General features: G+C 51.3%; 1 protein-coding gene across 1 annotated transcript; it reads left to right on the forward strand.

Moving 5' to 3' along the window:
- The first annotated feature begins 10,706 nt into the window (after positions 1 to 10,706).
- On the forward strand, positions 10,707 to 11,642 carry LOC127028277 (olfactory receptor 14A16-like). Its single transcript, XM_050914006.1, has one exon. It carries the CDS (start codon positions 10,707 to 10,709, stop codon positions 11,640 to 11,642), a length of 936 nt encoding a protein of 311 aa, XP_050769963.1.
- Positions 11,643 to 13,202: the final 1,560 nt, after the last annotated feature.

Raw genomic sequence — 13,202 nt, forward strand, 5'->3', positions numbered from 1 at the left:
TAGTTCACTCTGGGCATGGGGGACTGTTGGAAGAGGAGAAAACATTGACACGTCAGGGCAGACTTCCTTGAGGCAGTCCTATGCTGGTTCCCAAAAAATCCCCTCAAAATTAGTTCTCTTTCTTTGGGGGAACTTCATTCAGCTCCTTTTTGTGAGCTCAGGTTTGTGCTGCTGAGTGAAGGCACTTTCTGTGAAGAGGCAGAAGTCAACATCTTTCGCATTGCTCTCAGCCTGAACACTGCAGAGTCCTGAGGGACAAATGGGCTCCCTGTGCCCTAACGCACAGTCAGGAGAGCTGCTCTGCCCACGAGTGACCTGCTGGTCACCACGCAGGTGCCCTGTGCTCATTACACCTCTCTCCGTTGCAGGATGACCTCACTAACAAAGTACTTGAAGAAGAAACTGGACTTTAGTGAGCTCCCAGGAGTCCAGTTTCAAAGTCCTGTTCTCCAAACTCTTCTCTCTTTCCCCAGGCAGCTGAGCAGAGAGAGATGCAGAGGGGTGGCCTGGCTCTCTGCTGCCTGGAGCTGTCCCTGCAGGGAGCTGTTTCTCTGTCCCCAGGTCTCCTCCCTCTCAGTGCTCACAGACCCCATCCCACCCGCTCTGTGCTCAGCTCGGCCCTGCACACCCCTCCTGGCAGCAGGGCACTGCCCAGGACCATCTCCCTCTTAGCAGGTCCTAAGCACTAGGGCAGATCAGCACTGATGCTGCAAGCAAAGGGGATGCTGGTGCTGCCTGGAGGCAGAGCAGTGGGGGAAGGCACTTGAGGAGGCTTCTGGCAGACGTGCTGATCCCTCACTGCAACAGTTCAGGAGTCTCAGTGACTTATCCAAACCTGACATCTCCTTTCCCCTTTCCCTTAGAAGAAAGGTGAGATCACAGACCCTGGAAAGGTCTTCAACTTTAAGGCAGCCCCTGCCTTAACCTTCCTCTTAAAATGTTGGCTCTGCCAATGTTGTGGGGTGATCTGGAGCTGTGAGCATCTCTGATCCATGCAGCACCCTCTCAACAGCAGAAGGACCCTGCCCTGACAGGGGTAGCTCCTTCCACCCACACCTTCTCCCCACAGCGCCATGGGGAGCTCCCCGGGCAGGCTGAGTGCTGACCCTGGCAGGTGGCAGAGTGCCTGGCCCAGCACACAGCCCCCTGAGGTGCAAGGACCCTGCTCGGAAGGACAGCCCTGGGCACCCCTGGCTGCACATCCAGCTTCACACCTCTGCAGCGGTCCCTGGAAGAAGGCAGCCATCATGCCCCATCCCTCTGATGGTGCAGCAGGGAAGCCCTGCTCTGGAGCACGTCATCCTCCTCTATAGAAGAGAGAGATCCCACAGGTTGTGGGCTATGCCGGCTTTCGGAGATCACTCTAGGAAGTTCATTTGCATTGCCCTGCATGCAGAGACTTACCGTGTCAAGGGCTGTGAAGATTTTTCCTCTTTTGAGCTCTCAGCATCCTCCCATTCTACACTGTCTTTAACCTCTCTCTTTCTTGCATGTCTCCCCCTCGGTGCCTGCAGGCAGTGCCCTCAGCCCTGCTGCACTTTGCAGAGGAGCTGCTCCTGCGCAGAGCTGTCTCTCGGCAGCGCTGCCCACTTGCCATGAGCTCCCTCCATCCCAGGAGCCCAGCACAGCTCAGCAGCACAGGATCAGCTCAAGGTGGCATTTTAATGACCCCTCTGGTGGGTTTGGTGCCGACTCCATGAACCTCAGACAGTGAGAAGAAATTGATGCAAACTGCAAAGTTTCAAGGAGCGTTAATGGGTCCCACTAGGGACCATTGCTGACAAAGCTTCCCTGGGGTCTGGTTAGAACACAGAACTGGAGGCACAGATGACAGGTAGACAAAGGCAATGTAAAGGTGGAAGAGATTCTGAGGAAACCTGGATGTCTTCCATTAAGCCAAAGGGCCAAGGCGTGACCCCAGCCCCTGGGAAGGGAGATCCTGTCCCTCACACATTGCTCAGGTCTCTTCCTGGGGCAGTGTAACGTGGGGACGTGCAATGTCAAGGGCAAGACTACGGTCCAACACCTCCCAGGCTCTCGGGTGGGGAAGGGGAGACAATGAGACCCTCGTGTTGTAAGGATAAGGTGCTTCCTCATAGGCATCAGTGGCAGAGACAACAGCCATAGCCAAGGGGAGAAAGAGCTCATCTCTGTTGGGGGCTTTGCAGACTTTCTTCAGACCTTTATGGTCTCCACCACAGGCTGTCCTACATAGGTGTGGACCCCGAGGGGAATTTATGGCAGAGAGTAGGAGGAACATGTGGAGCTCTTCCTGGGGAGGACGACGAGTCAGCTGAGAGCTGAACGCTCATGGTCAACACTGTGGTGGGTGGATGTGGAAGCCCAGAGAAGGGGGAAGCTGGCTGCCTTCCAGCCTCAAGGCTTCTGTGATTCTGTGCTGCAGAGAGCCATCTCAGTGTCTGTGTGTGCTTGTCTGTGCAGGGATGAACTGGCAGGATGAGGGGATCCCAGAGCCAGCTCCTGCATAGACAGAGGTTCTAAGAGCAGTTCCTGGGAGGAACCATACTGTATCTGTGTCTACATAGTGTTATGAACATTTCCCTCCCTAACTAGTATGCAAACCACTCTTTCTAGTATGAAAGTGTATTAACTTTCTTCATATATATGTAGTTCACATTCTACACTGGTTAGTCATGCTTGAGGAAGCAAACTAAAGGACACCAGATCATCACAAGGACCAGAAGGACAGCCCAGCCCTTCAAACAAAGCCTTGGCTTCTCAGTATCTTTGAGCGTTCCATGAAGATAAAAGATACCCCTGGAAAACCAAGATAATGCCAGCAGCCCAGCCCCTCGAACACATCTTTCAAACCCTCCCAATGTTGGCTGGCATCTTAGACAGGTAATTATAGCAACACTGAGTCCAGGAATGTCTGCATCAATAGACAAGCAACAAGACTGCTGATGGATGATGGTGCTGCAGAAGTAGTCGCTTTGTGAAGTTTTACTATGATTAGCAATGGGTAGTGTGTGTGTTAATTAGTGATTAGTCAAATCCTGTTGTACCTGAAGCCTTGAAGAGTGTACGAACCCTCTGTATTAACCACATTTAGGGTGCCCCAATTGGTCTGGAACACCCCAGGCACTTGACTAAATATTTACGCTTGTAATTCTGCACTTTGTGTCCGAGCCTCAGTCCTCGGTCGGCACGGGCCAGTTGTGAATTTCCCTAACAGTTTGGCGACCCAGGTGGGACACAGCCAACTCACCTGATCCAACCTCTCACTACCACCCAGACCCTGAGGATCTCCACTGCGGGCTTATGAGTGAGTTCCCCTCAAGATACGTGGACACAGGGACAGTGAAGCGTGGATCTTGCTTGGCAGTAAGAAGGTGATGGTTTTATATAATGGGAGGCAGACAAAGTGTGGTGATGAGGTCACCAGTACGTGAGTTGCTGCAGCCCTGGAAATCCATTGATGGGATGGCTGGGTCATCAAAAGCCCGAGCCCTGCGTCAGGAAATTTGGCCAGAAGTGACCACCTTTGATGATGCGTCCCAAACGTGGCCACGGCCTGGTTCTGTTGATGACATTAGGCTGAGGTATTTATCCCAGCAATTGAAGGACTGGTTCCCATCACAGATGGACTCTTGGGGTATCTGGGATAATTACTGGACTGTTGGTATATCAGATATTAAAAAAACCCAAACAACCAAAACATTCCCTCCAGAGCAGAGAATAAGTAAAGATCTCTGAATGAACAGGAAAAAGAAGATCTCTTTCCATTCTGGAATTTACAAATATCAGAGAGAAGTTTCCCCTCTGGGTCGGAAATTGAATAAAACCTTCAGCCGAATGGGAAAACCAGGGATGTTCCCCATTCAGCTCCACCTGCCCATCCTACTGCTCTTTTTTCTGCTTTTCCTCTGGTTTCTGCTCCAGCTAGTGCTACTGCTTCTGCTTTGCTAGCACCTCTCTGAGAAGAAATTCTAGGGCCAGGACTGGAACCTGGCCAGCTTTCTGTGGGAACAGGCCGCCTGCCATTTGCACCCACTGATTTGGTTTTGGGGAAACAACAAATGCCCAGTCTGCAGGATGATCCAAAGAAGCTGCTGCAAACCACACACAGCATCTTCTGTGTTTATGACTCTACGTGGGCCCATGTGCAGCAACTGTTTGAGACTGTTTTTTCTGCAGATGAAAAACTGAAAATCTGGGAGACAAACTGCAGATGGGCCAGGGAAGCACAGGGCAGAAGCCCATGGCCGGGCAATGACCCAGGACGGGACCCCAACTTACCAGCAAACAGAGGTATGCTGCAAAGAGAGAGAAGGGGATTGTTAGAGTCATTAGAAAGAGTGTAGATTGGGTTAAGGTCCAAGAATGTCAGTAAGGAAACACCAAACACCTCTCTGAATATTACTCCCAATTGGTTAAACAAAGAAGACTGTTTGGAGGGGTCGACCCTGAGAAGGTGGAAAATTGACCTTTAATCGTATCTTTCTTTTGTAGATCAGTCAGCCCCAGAGATTAAGAAATATTTTTCTAAACATGTGCCAGGATGGCAGGGCAAAAGATTGGATGAAATAGTCAGCATTGCTACGTTTGTGTTGAATGGAAGAGATGAAAGACAGCTGAAGCAAAAAAAAAAAAAGAAAGAACAGGGACAGAAAGCTAGTTGGCAGCGGCATTAAACAGCAATGCTGGACTAAGGGGACAGGGACGCGGAGGTTTTCTGAGGTAAGGTCAGAGGAGGAAATTGGAGGAGCAATGGACCTCGAGGAAGTAGACACTGTTGTAATTACTGTGGACAGTAAGGCCATGGGAAACAGGAGTGCCCAGTGTGACCAAAGGGCCTCCCAACAGCACCTCTCAATCCTCTGCTGCAGTCTTGCCCTGCTCTCTGCACCAGGGGCAGCTCGATTTCACCCAGGACTGACAGCTACCAGGGACCTACGGTGCAGACACTACAGGAGCCTCTGAATAGGAGATATTTTCCCCTTCTTCTTATGAGAATCTGGTCTCAAACCTTTTGACCAATGAACATAATTCCTCCTGTCTAATAGGTACAGGGGCAACTGTTTCAACCTGAAATCAGTATACCTATTCATCCAGAGTCTCAATACCTTTTTGCATTTCCCTGGGGAAAGATCCAACTAACATGGACAAGGCTCCTTCAGGGCTTTCCTGCATCCTCCACTAGTTTTCTAAAGTTTTGTTAGAAGATTTGCAGGATGCTGTCTTTAAAGAAATGGATCCCTTTTTGATACAATCTGTTACTGATTTATTGGTAGCCAAGGCATCTTATAGAGCTGACACCCGCACCTTACTGTTGGCCTTTGCTGAGAAGGGCCATGGGGCTTCTCCACATAAGATACAACTTTTGTAAGAGAAGTGTAAAACACCTGGGTTACATTCTCCAACAAGGGGAGTGTCGTTTACCTGAGCACCGTAGTCAAGCCATTCAAAACCTTCCCCAAGCAGTTACTAAAAACAAATGTGAGCCTTTTCAGGAGCTGTAGCATTCTGCCGCTGCTGCAGAGCTGCTTCTGGGGAAATGGCAAATCCACTGATACAGACTGCTGCTCATGGTGCTGGAGAACCCATCCACTGAACAACAGACAAGGTAAAGGCGTCTGAGCTTTTGAGGCACGCATTAGTGACTGCACCTGCTCTGGGATTGCCAGACTACAGGAAGCCATTTACCTTGTTTGTACATGAAGAAAGGTAACTATCCCAGCCAACACCAGTACGGTCTGGCAGCTCAAGGACCCTTTGCTTGTGTCCCTAGGACAGCTGCCGCAGCACTCCTAGTTGAACAGAGTGAAAACGTGCTGCTTGGATCCCCTCTAGTGCTACAAGTACCACATGGACTTGAAATGCTGCTGTCACACAGCACTGTCACCACAGCGAATACATCGCTATGAGCTGATTCTCTTAATGGCGGAACACATAAGAATGAAGTGATGTCATACACTGAACCCTGTTACTCTACTCCCTCCACCTGGGGAAGAAACTCCACATCACGATTGTGTGGTAACAACCCATGAAGCCCAAAAGACTCAAAAATATTTACAGAAGTGCCCTTTCCAGATCTGGATCTTGACCTCTGTGTAGACGGGTCCCCATATTATCTAAACAGTGACCAGGTTACAGGTTATTCAGTAACTCCTGAAAATAAAGTCGTGGAGCCTTCGCCACTCAGTCCAAAGCTGAGTGAACAAGCAGCAGAATGGATTGCATTAACAAAGACTTGCCAGCTGTCCAAAGAAAAGACTGTAAATACACTGATTCTCGATAGGCCTTTGGAGTGTGCCACGCCACTGGGCAGTTCTGGAAGGGGCGTGGGTTTACAACTTCTCGTGGGAGTACTGAACCGTTAAAAACTAGACAGTTGCCACAAAAACTAGCTGTCATTCATCAGCCAGCCAATACTGGTGAAAGGACAAAAGAAGAAATAGGAAAAGATCTAGCAGATGTTGCAGCTAAAGCCACAGCACGACAGCCGTACAAAACACCAGGCTTACAAGCAGTCCAGTAGTCTGACCTGGTGTTATCTGCTCCTGAAAAGATCTGTTTGACTGTTCCTGCTGAAGAAATTGACTCTTGGAGAAGGTATGAAGCAACCAAAGACTCCCAGGGAAGAGTACTCCAGAGAGAGGGACAGAAAACCTTCCTATTTTACCTGAGCAACACCGGATTCCCATAGCAAAAACGCATCACCATCCAGGGCATTTGGGGACTGCTGCACTAGCCCAGACAGTGCTGAAGAACTGGTTCGTGCCAGGAATTTATGCCACAGCCAAATAGGTAACTGCCTCTTGCACACACTACCTTTAGCCTTAATGCATATTTAGCAAGACCTCAACAAAAAACCAAAGCTGTCTCCCTGTGAAACACTATCACAATCAGGCCTGGGCACAGCTACTACAGCCAGTACCTCTAGAAGGAACTTTGCTTTAATCGAAGGATTGGAACACATTCCGGGTGCTCCAATTTTGCTGGGACACCACATGCGCATGAATAAATATTTGCCGCTGTAATTCTTTACTTTGCCTCCTAGCCTCTCTCCTCGGTCGGCACGGGCCAGTTGCGAATGTTTGTGACAGTCAGCACTGTTCAGCAGTAACTAAAACATAGGTGTGTTATCAATGCTGTTGTTATGACAAATCCAAAACATAGCACCATACAAACGCAATTGAAGATACACATCCAGATACCAGTACAGATGCAGATACAGGTACAATTAGACATGCAGGTACCCATCGGGATCCCATTACAGACACCAATACCAATATAGGCAGAGACACCAACACTGATACCATGAGAGATACCACTGCAGAGTCCATTGCAGATGAAGATGCCATTGTAGATGCCATGGCAGTCGCAGACATTACGCACATACAAGTTCAGATGCAATTACAGGTGGAGATGCCACTCCAGATACCCTGCATATGTCGTTGTGGATGTAGAAAAATTGGAGGTGCAGATAGCATTGCAGATACCCTGGCAGGCAGAGATAGCGTTGCTGATACAGACACCATTTCAGAGGAAGGTGTCTTTGCAGATGCCAGTGCAGATGCAGATGTAATTTAAGATGTAATTCATAGAATCATAGAATCATAGAATATCTCAAGTTATTGAGTGCCCAGAGGAGAAGTGGCAAGGTGGGGTTTGGGGCCTTAAGCCGATACCCTGTGTGGAGGGGCTGAGAGACCTGGGCTTCTTTGGCCCTTTTGCTCAGCAGCAGAGAGGAGGCTCAGGGCAGTATAGGAGTAGCCTGAGACTGCTTGCAGGGTGGCTTCAGAGATGGTGGAGCTTTTCTCCAAACTGGGAAACATCATGGGAAAGAAAAAATGCCACAAAGGGAGCTTGGGAGGTTGAGATTGGAGACGAGGAGAAAGAAATGTCACTCCAAGTGCAGTTCTCTGTTACAATAGACGACCCAGAGAGAGTCTGGATTAGCCAATGCTTTGTATCTCAACGAGCACTCTGTGAGGATGGAGAGATCTCAGTAAGGGTAGGAAGACGCTCAGGTGAGACCAGGGTTGGTGAGCAGGGTGGATGTCACCAGCCTGCAGGAAAAGAGGTGCAGGTGTGGGACACGTGTGGTTGAGAGAGCTGAAGGCTCTGGCAAGGCTGGAAGCCTGTTGCTCTCCTGGGCTACGGCTCTTCTCTGTGCAGTTGATGCCTGGGAGGAGACACCTTATCATTATAGCACCAGGACTTCATTACCTCCTCATCGCAACCCATGAGCCTGGAAGAGATGGTACTGCGGTCCTGCTCTAGGCATTGCACATCCCCACATGACACTGCCCCAGGAAGAGTGCCCTGAGCAATGTGTGAGGGACAGGATCTCCTCTCCCAAGGGCTGCGGGTCAGGGCTTGGCCCTTTGACTTAATAGAACACACCCAGGTTCAGTCAACATGAGAGCCATCTTTTCCTTTCCTTTGCCTCTCTGTCATCACTGCCTCCAGTTTTCTGCTTTAACCACACCCCAGGGAGGCTTTGTCAGTAACAGTCCTCAGTGGGACCCATTAACGCTCCTTGAAACTTTGGAGTTTGCATCTGACTTTGACTTCTGGAGAGGTTTCTTCAACTTCCTCTCACTGTCTGAGGTTCATGGAGTCGGCACCAAACCCACCAGAGGGGCCATTAAAATGCCTTGGGCTGGTCCTGTGCTGCTGAGCTGTGCTGGGCTCCTGGGATGGAGGGAGCTGTCATGGCAAGTGGGCAGCACTGCCGAGAGACAGCTCTGCGCAGGAGCAGCTCCTCTGCAAAGCGCAGCAGGGCTGAGGGCACTGCCTGCAGGCACCGAGGGGAGTCGTGCAAGAAAGAGAGATGTTTAAAGGCAGTCTGGAATGGGAGGATGCTGAGAGCTCAAAAGAGGAGAAACCTTCACAGCCCTTGACAGGGTAAGTCTCTGCATGCAGGGCAATGCAGCTGCAGTTCGTGGAAGGATCTCCTAAAGCTGGCAGAACCAACAGCCTGTGGGATGTCTCTCTGGTGTAGAGAGGCAGGACGTGCTCCAGAGCAGGGCTTCCCTGCTACACCATAGAGGGACAGGGCATGATGGCTGCCTTCTTTCCGGAATGGCTGCAGCAGTGTGAAGGTGGCTGTGCAGCCAGGGGTGCGCAGGGCTGTCCTTTCGAGCAGGGTCCCTGCACTCCAGGCTATGCCAGGGCAGGGAGCGCCCCAGAGCACTGTGGGGAGAAGCTATGGGTAGAAGGAACAGCTCCTGACAGGGCACGATCCTTCTGCTTTCATGAGAGTGCTGCATGGGTCAAGGCTGCTGACAGCTCCACATCACCCTCAGGACATTTCCAAGAGGACTTTTCAAGAAGCACATCAAGGCAATGCCTACTTGAAAGCTCAGGGTCCCGTTCTTTCTGTCTTCTACTCTTGGTTATCTGGGTGGGCAATGGGACACAGAAAGTCACCTCTCTGGGAGCAGGCACGTAAACTCCAAATCTGTTCCTCTTAGAGATGAATCAACCTGGGAGTATCAGAAATCAACACCCTGCGGCTTACGGACAGCACCAGTAGCACCTTGGCAGCCTCCTCAGGGTTGGTCTGATGTTCCCATCAGAGCCTGCAACCGCTGAGGTGCCCCTGGGCAGTGCCCTGCTGCCAGGAGGGGTCTGCAGGGCAGAGCTGAGCACACAGCGGCTGGGATGGGGTCTGTGAGCACTGAGAAGGAGGAGGCGTGGGGACAGGGAAATGGTTCCTGGCAGGGACAGCTGCAGGCAGCAGAGACATGGGCAGGGGGTGAGAGAGAGCTGCTACCATCAAGGTCTTGGGAGGGGGATTCTGGCACCTCCCTGCTGTCCCTTGCAGTGCAGATGCCTTCCGCTGAGCAACCCCCTGGTCTCCTCTCCCACCCAGCACAGTTGCTGCCATCAAGACCATGGGTTCTCAAGCTGAGTCGAATTCTCTGCAGGTTCAGCCCAAGGAGAAGAAACTCCTGAGTGCTCCCTTGGCAAGAGTGTTGAGGCATTTCTCCATCTCACCCTCCTGTCCATGCTTCCCTTGGTCTTACCCTCGGACTCTCTGGCAACAAGGAGGCTTCAGGTGCAGAGCACACACCAGCGCTGCGGGTCCTGTGATGCAGCTGTGTCCATGGGAGCAAAGTGCCTCAGTTCCTTCCAAGCTGTGGGGCTCTGGACAGTGCAGTGTGTGGGGCTGGGGACTGAGCTGGCTCTGCTGAGGTCCCTACACTTTTAGCACATCCAGGAATTTCCCTGGGCTTGTGCTGCCAGAAGATGCTGAGCAGCTCCTCTACATTACAAGGGGGTTACCTATATAATCTGCATGTCAGGGCTGCTGCTTCCTTGCAGCTACTGGCCATGGACAGCAGCTGGACGTGGTCTTCTCAGTGCTGGTCTCTCCACACTTCCAAACTGTCCTGCTGTGTCCTTAGGTTGGTGTAAGCCCTAAGGGAAATGGTGAATTTCAGCAGCTGTCACCCACTTTCCCCCATTCCCAGTGCTGTAGAGCAGGGACAAGTCCTCGGGAGACTATGGGCAGAGCCCTACTCCTTACATCAGACTCAGCCAGCACAAACCTGAGCTCCAGCCTGGGGGATGCATGAAGGTCCTGAAAGAAGGGATATAGGCAATGGGTGTTGGGGAGGTGGGGTGGGGTGCTGGAGGGGGCAGGGAAAGGGAAGAGTTTTGCTCAGAGCAGTCCTAACTTGTGAGTGTGCTTTCTTCCTTTGGCAGTACCTCAGGAACAAAGGGATCAGATGTCCAACGGCAGCTCCATCACCGAGTTCCTCCTCCTGGCATTTGCAGACACACGGGAGCTGCAGCTCTTGCACTTCTGGCTCTTGCTGGGCATCTACCTGGCTGCCCTCCTGGGCAACAGCCTCATCATCACCGCTGTAGCCTGCGACCACCGCCTCCACACTCCCATGTACTTCTTCCTCCTCAACCTATCCCTCATCGACTTGGGCTCCATCTCCACCACTCTCCCCAAAGCCATGGCCAATTCCCTGTGGGACAACAGGTCTATTTCCTATGTAGGATGTGCTGCCCAGCTCTTTCTCTTTTCCTTCTTGCTTGGAGCAGAGTATTTTCTCCTCACTGTCATGGCCTATGACCGCTATGTTGCCATCTGCAAACCCCTGCACTACGGGACCCTCCTGGGCAGCAGAGCTTGTGTCCACATGGCAGCAGCTGCCTGGGGCAGTGGGTTTCTCCATACTGTGCTGCACACTGCCAATACATTTTCCCTACCTCTCTGCCAAGGCAATGTCCTGCACCAGTTCTTCTGTGAAATCCCCCACATCCTCAAGCTCGCCTGCTCAAATGCCCACCTCAGGGAAGTCGGGCTTCTTGTGGTCATTGCCTGTTTATTCTTTGGGTGTTTTACTTTCATTGTGCTGTCTTATGTGCAGATCTTCAGGGCCGTGCTGAGGATCCCCTCGAAGCAGGGACGGCACAAAGCTGTTTCCATGTGCCTCCCTCACCTGGCCGTGGTCTCCCTCTTTGTCAGCACCTCTTTTTTTGCCTACCTGAAGCCCCCTTCCACATCCTCCCAATCCCTGGATCTGCTGATGGCAGTCCTGTACTCGGTGGTGCCTCCAATAGTGAACCCCTTCATCTACAGCATGAGGAACAAAGAGATCAAAGATTCCCTGAGGAAAGTATTTCAACACATACTATTTCAGCATCATTAAGGTACCCATACACCTTATAATACTCCCAGGGTATCTCAGGAAAAGCCAGGAGTATCTTTTGGTCTTTTTTTTTTTTTTTTTTTTTAATAGCTGTGATAATATTATTGCAATGAATTAGTATTATTCATCCCACTTCTTGACAGTCAACGTGTTTTTTCTGAGCTGCTATCCCAATGTACTGTCATGGAGTAACCCCAGCAGGTAGGTCAGCACCACCCAGCTGCTCACTCACCTGCCCCCAGTGGGATGGGGGAGAGAATTGGAAAGGTAAGAGTGAGAAAACTCGTGGGTTGAGTTAAAGACAGTTTTAGTAGGTAAAGCAAAATCTGCACATGCAAGCAAAACAAAACAAGGAATTCATTCACTGCTTCCCACTGGCAGGCAGGTGTTCAGCCACCTCCAGGAAAGCAGGGCTCCATCACACGTAACGGTGACTCGAGAAGACAAATGGCATCACTCTGAACATTCCCCCCCTTCCTTCTTCTTCCACCAGCTTTATATGCTGAGCATGACGTCATATGGTCTGGAATGTCCCTTTGGTCAGTTGGGGGTCAGCTGTCCCAGCTGTGTCCCCTCCCAACTTCTTGTGCTCCTCCAGCCTGCTTGCTGGCAGGGTGGGGTGAGAAGCAGAAAAGGCCTTTTTGGTTACTCTGTGTAACCACTGCTCAGCAATAACAAAAACATCCCTGTATTATCAACACTGTTCTCATCACAAGTCCAAAACATAGCCCCGTACAAGCTGCTATGAAGAAATTCAACTCTACCCCAGCTAAAACCAGCACACAGACCTACAGTACCAGGCTGCTTGCATAAATAAAGAAGCCAGCAGAAAGTCTTTGGTCTGAGCTCTCATCTCTCCAAATCTTCTCTGGAGGTGGGGGCACAGCCCAGCAGGAAGAAAGGGTTAAGGAGCCCAAATCCCAGCTGCCCCATGGAGGAGCAGCCCATGGGGCCCCCGAGGCTGCACCTTGCTGCCTCAGCGGGCACTCCCTCTCTTCTGCCTGTGTATCATCAGGGCTGCTGCTTCCCTGGAGCCATGGCCATGGCCAGCAGTAGGACATGCTCTTTTCAGTGCTGGTCTCTCCTCCCTTCCACACTCTCCTCTTGTGCCCTTGCATTTGTGTTGTTAGCTCTAAGGGCTCGTGGACCTTGAGACAGTCCTGTTGTCTCTACGGTGGCATCCCTGTGGCTGTGGGCAGGAGCAGACCATGTGAACCACTGTGTCAGAGCTGGCCTCCCTGCTAGCACAGCCGTCACCAAAAAGGGCTCCTCAGGGCAGGGCCAGAAGGCCAGATGCCTCTTCCAAAGCTGGAATACACCCAATGAGCTATTCCCTCAAAAGGACTTTTGCTCTTCTGGGGGTCTCAATAGCTTCAGGGAGACAATCTCAGAGTCGCAGGGGGATCTGTCAGGGACTGAGGGCTGGACCAAGAGTTCCCTTCTTGGTGGCACATGTCCAAGCAGACAGCAGTTGTTCTTTGATTTATCTCCCTGGTGCTGTCCCACCTGCAGTGGGGTTGATGGCAGATGCCATCCTGGAGAGGAATTGGGAGGTGCCAG

This window comes from Gymnogyps californianus, unplaced genomic scaffold (assembly GCF_018139145.2).
Source record: "Gymnogyps californianus isolate 813 unplaced genomic scaffold, ASM1813914v2 HiC_scaffold_31, whole genome shotgun sequence".
In the NCBI taxonomy this organism is placed as follows: domain Eukaryota; kingdom Metazoa; phylum Chordata; class Aves; order Accipitriformes; family Cathartidae; genus Gymnogyps; species Gymnogyps californianus.

Coding starts and splice junctions, on each gene's coding strand:
- LOC127028277 (XM_050914006.1), top strand. CDS start 10,707: ATGTCCAACGGCAGCTCCATCACCGAGTTCCTCCTCCTGGCATTTGCA.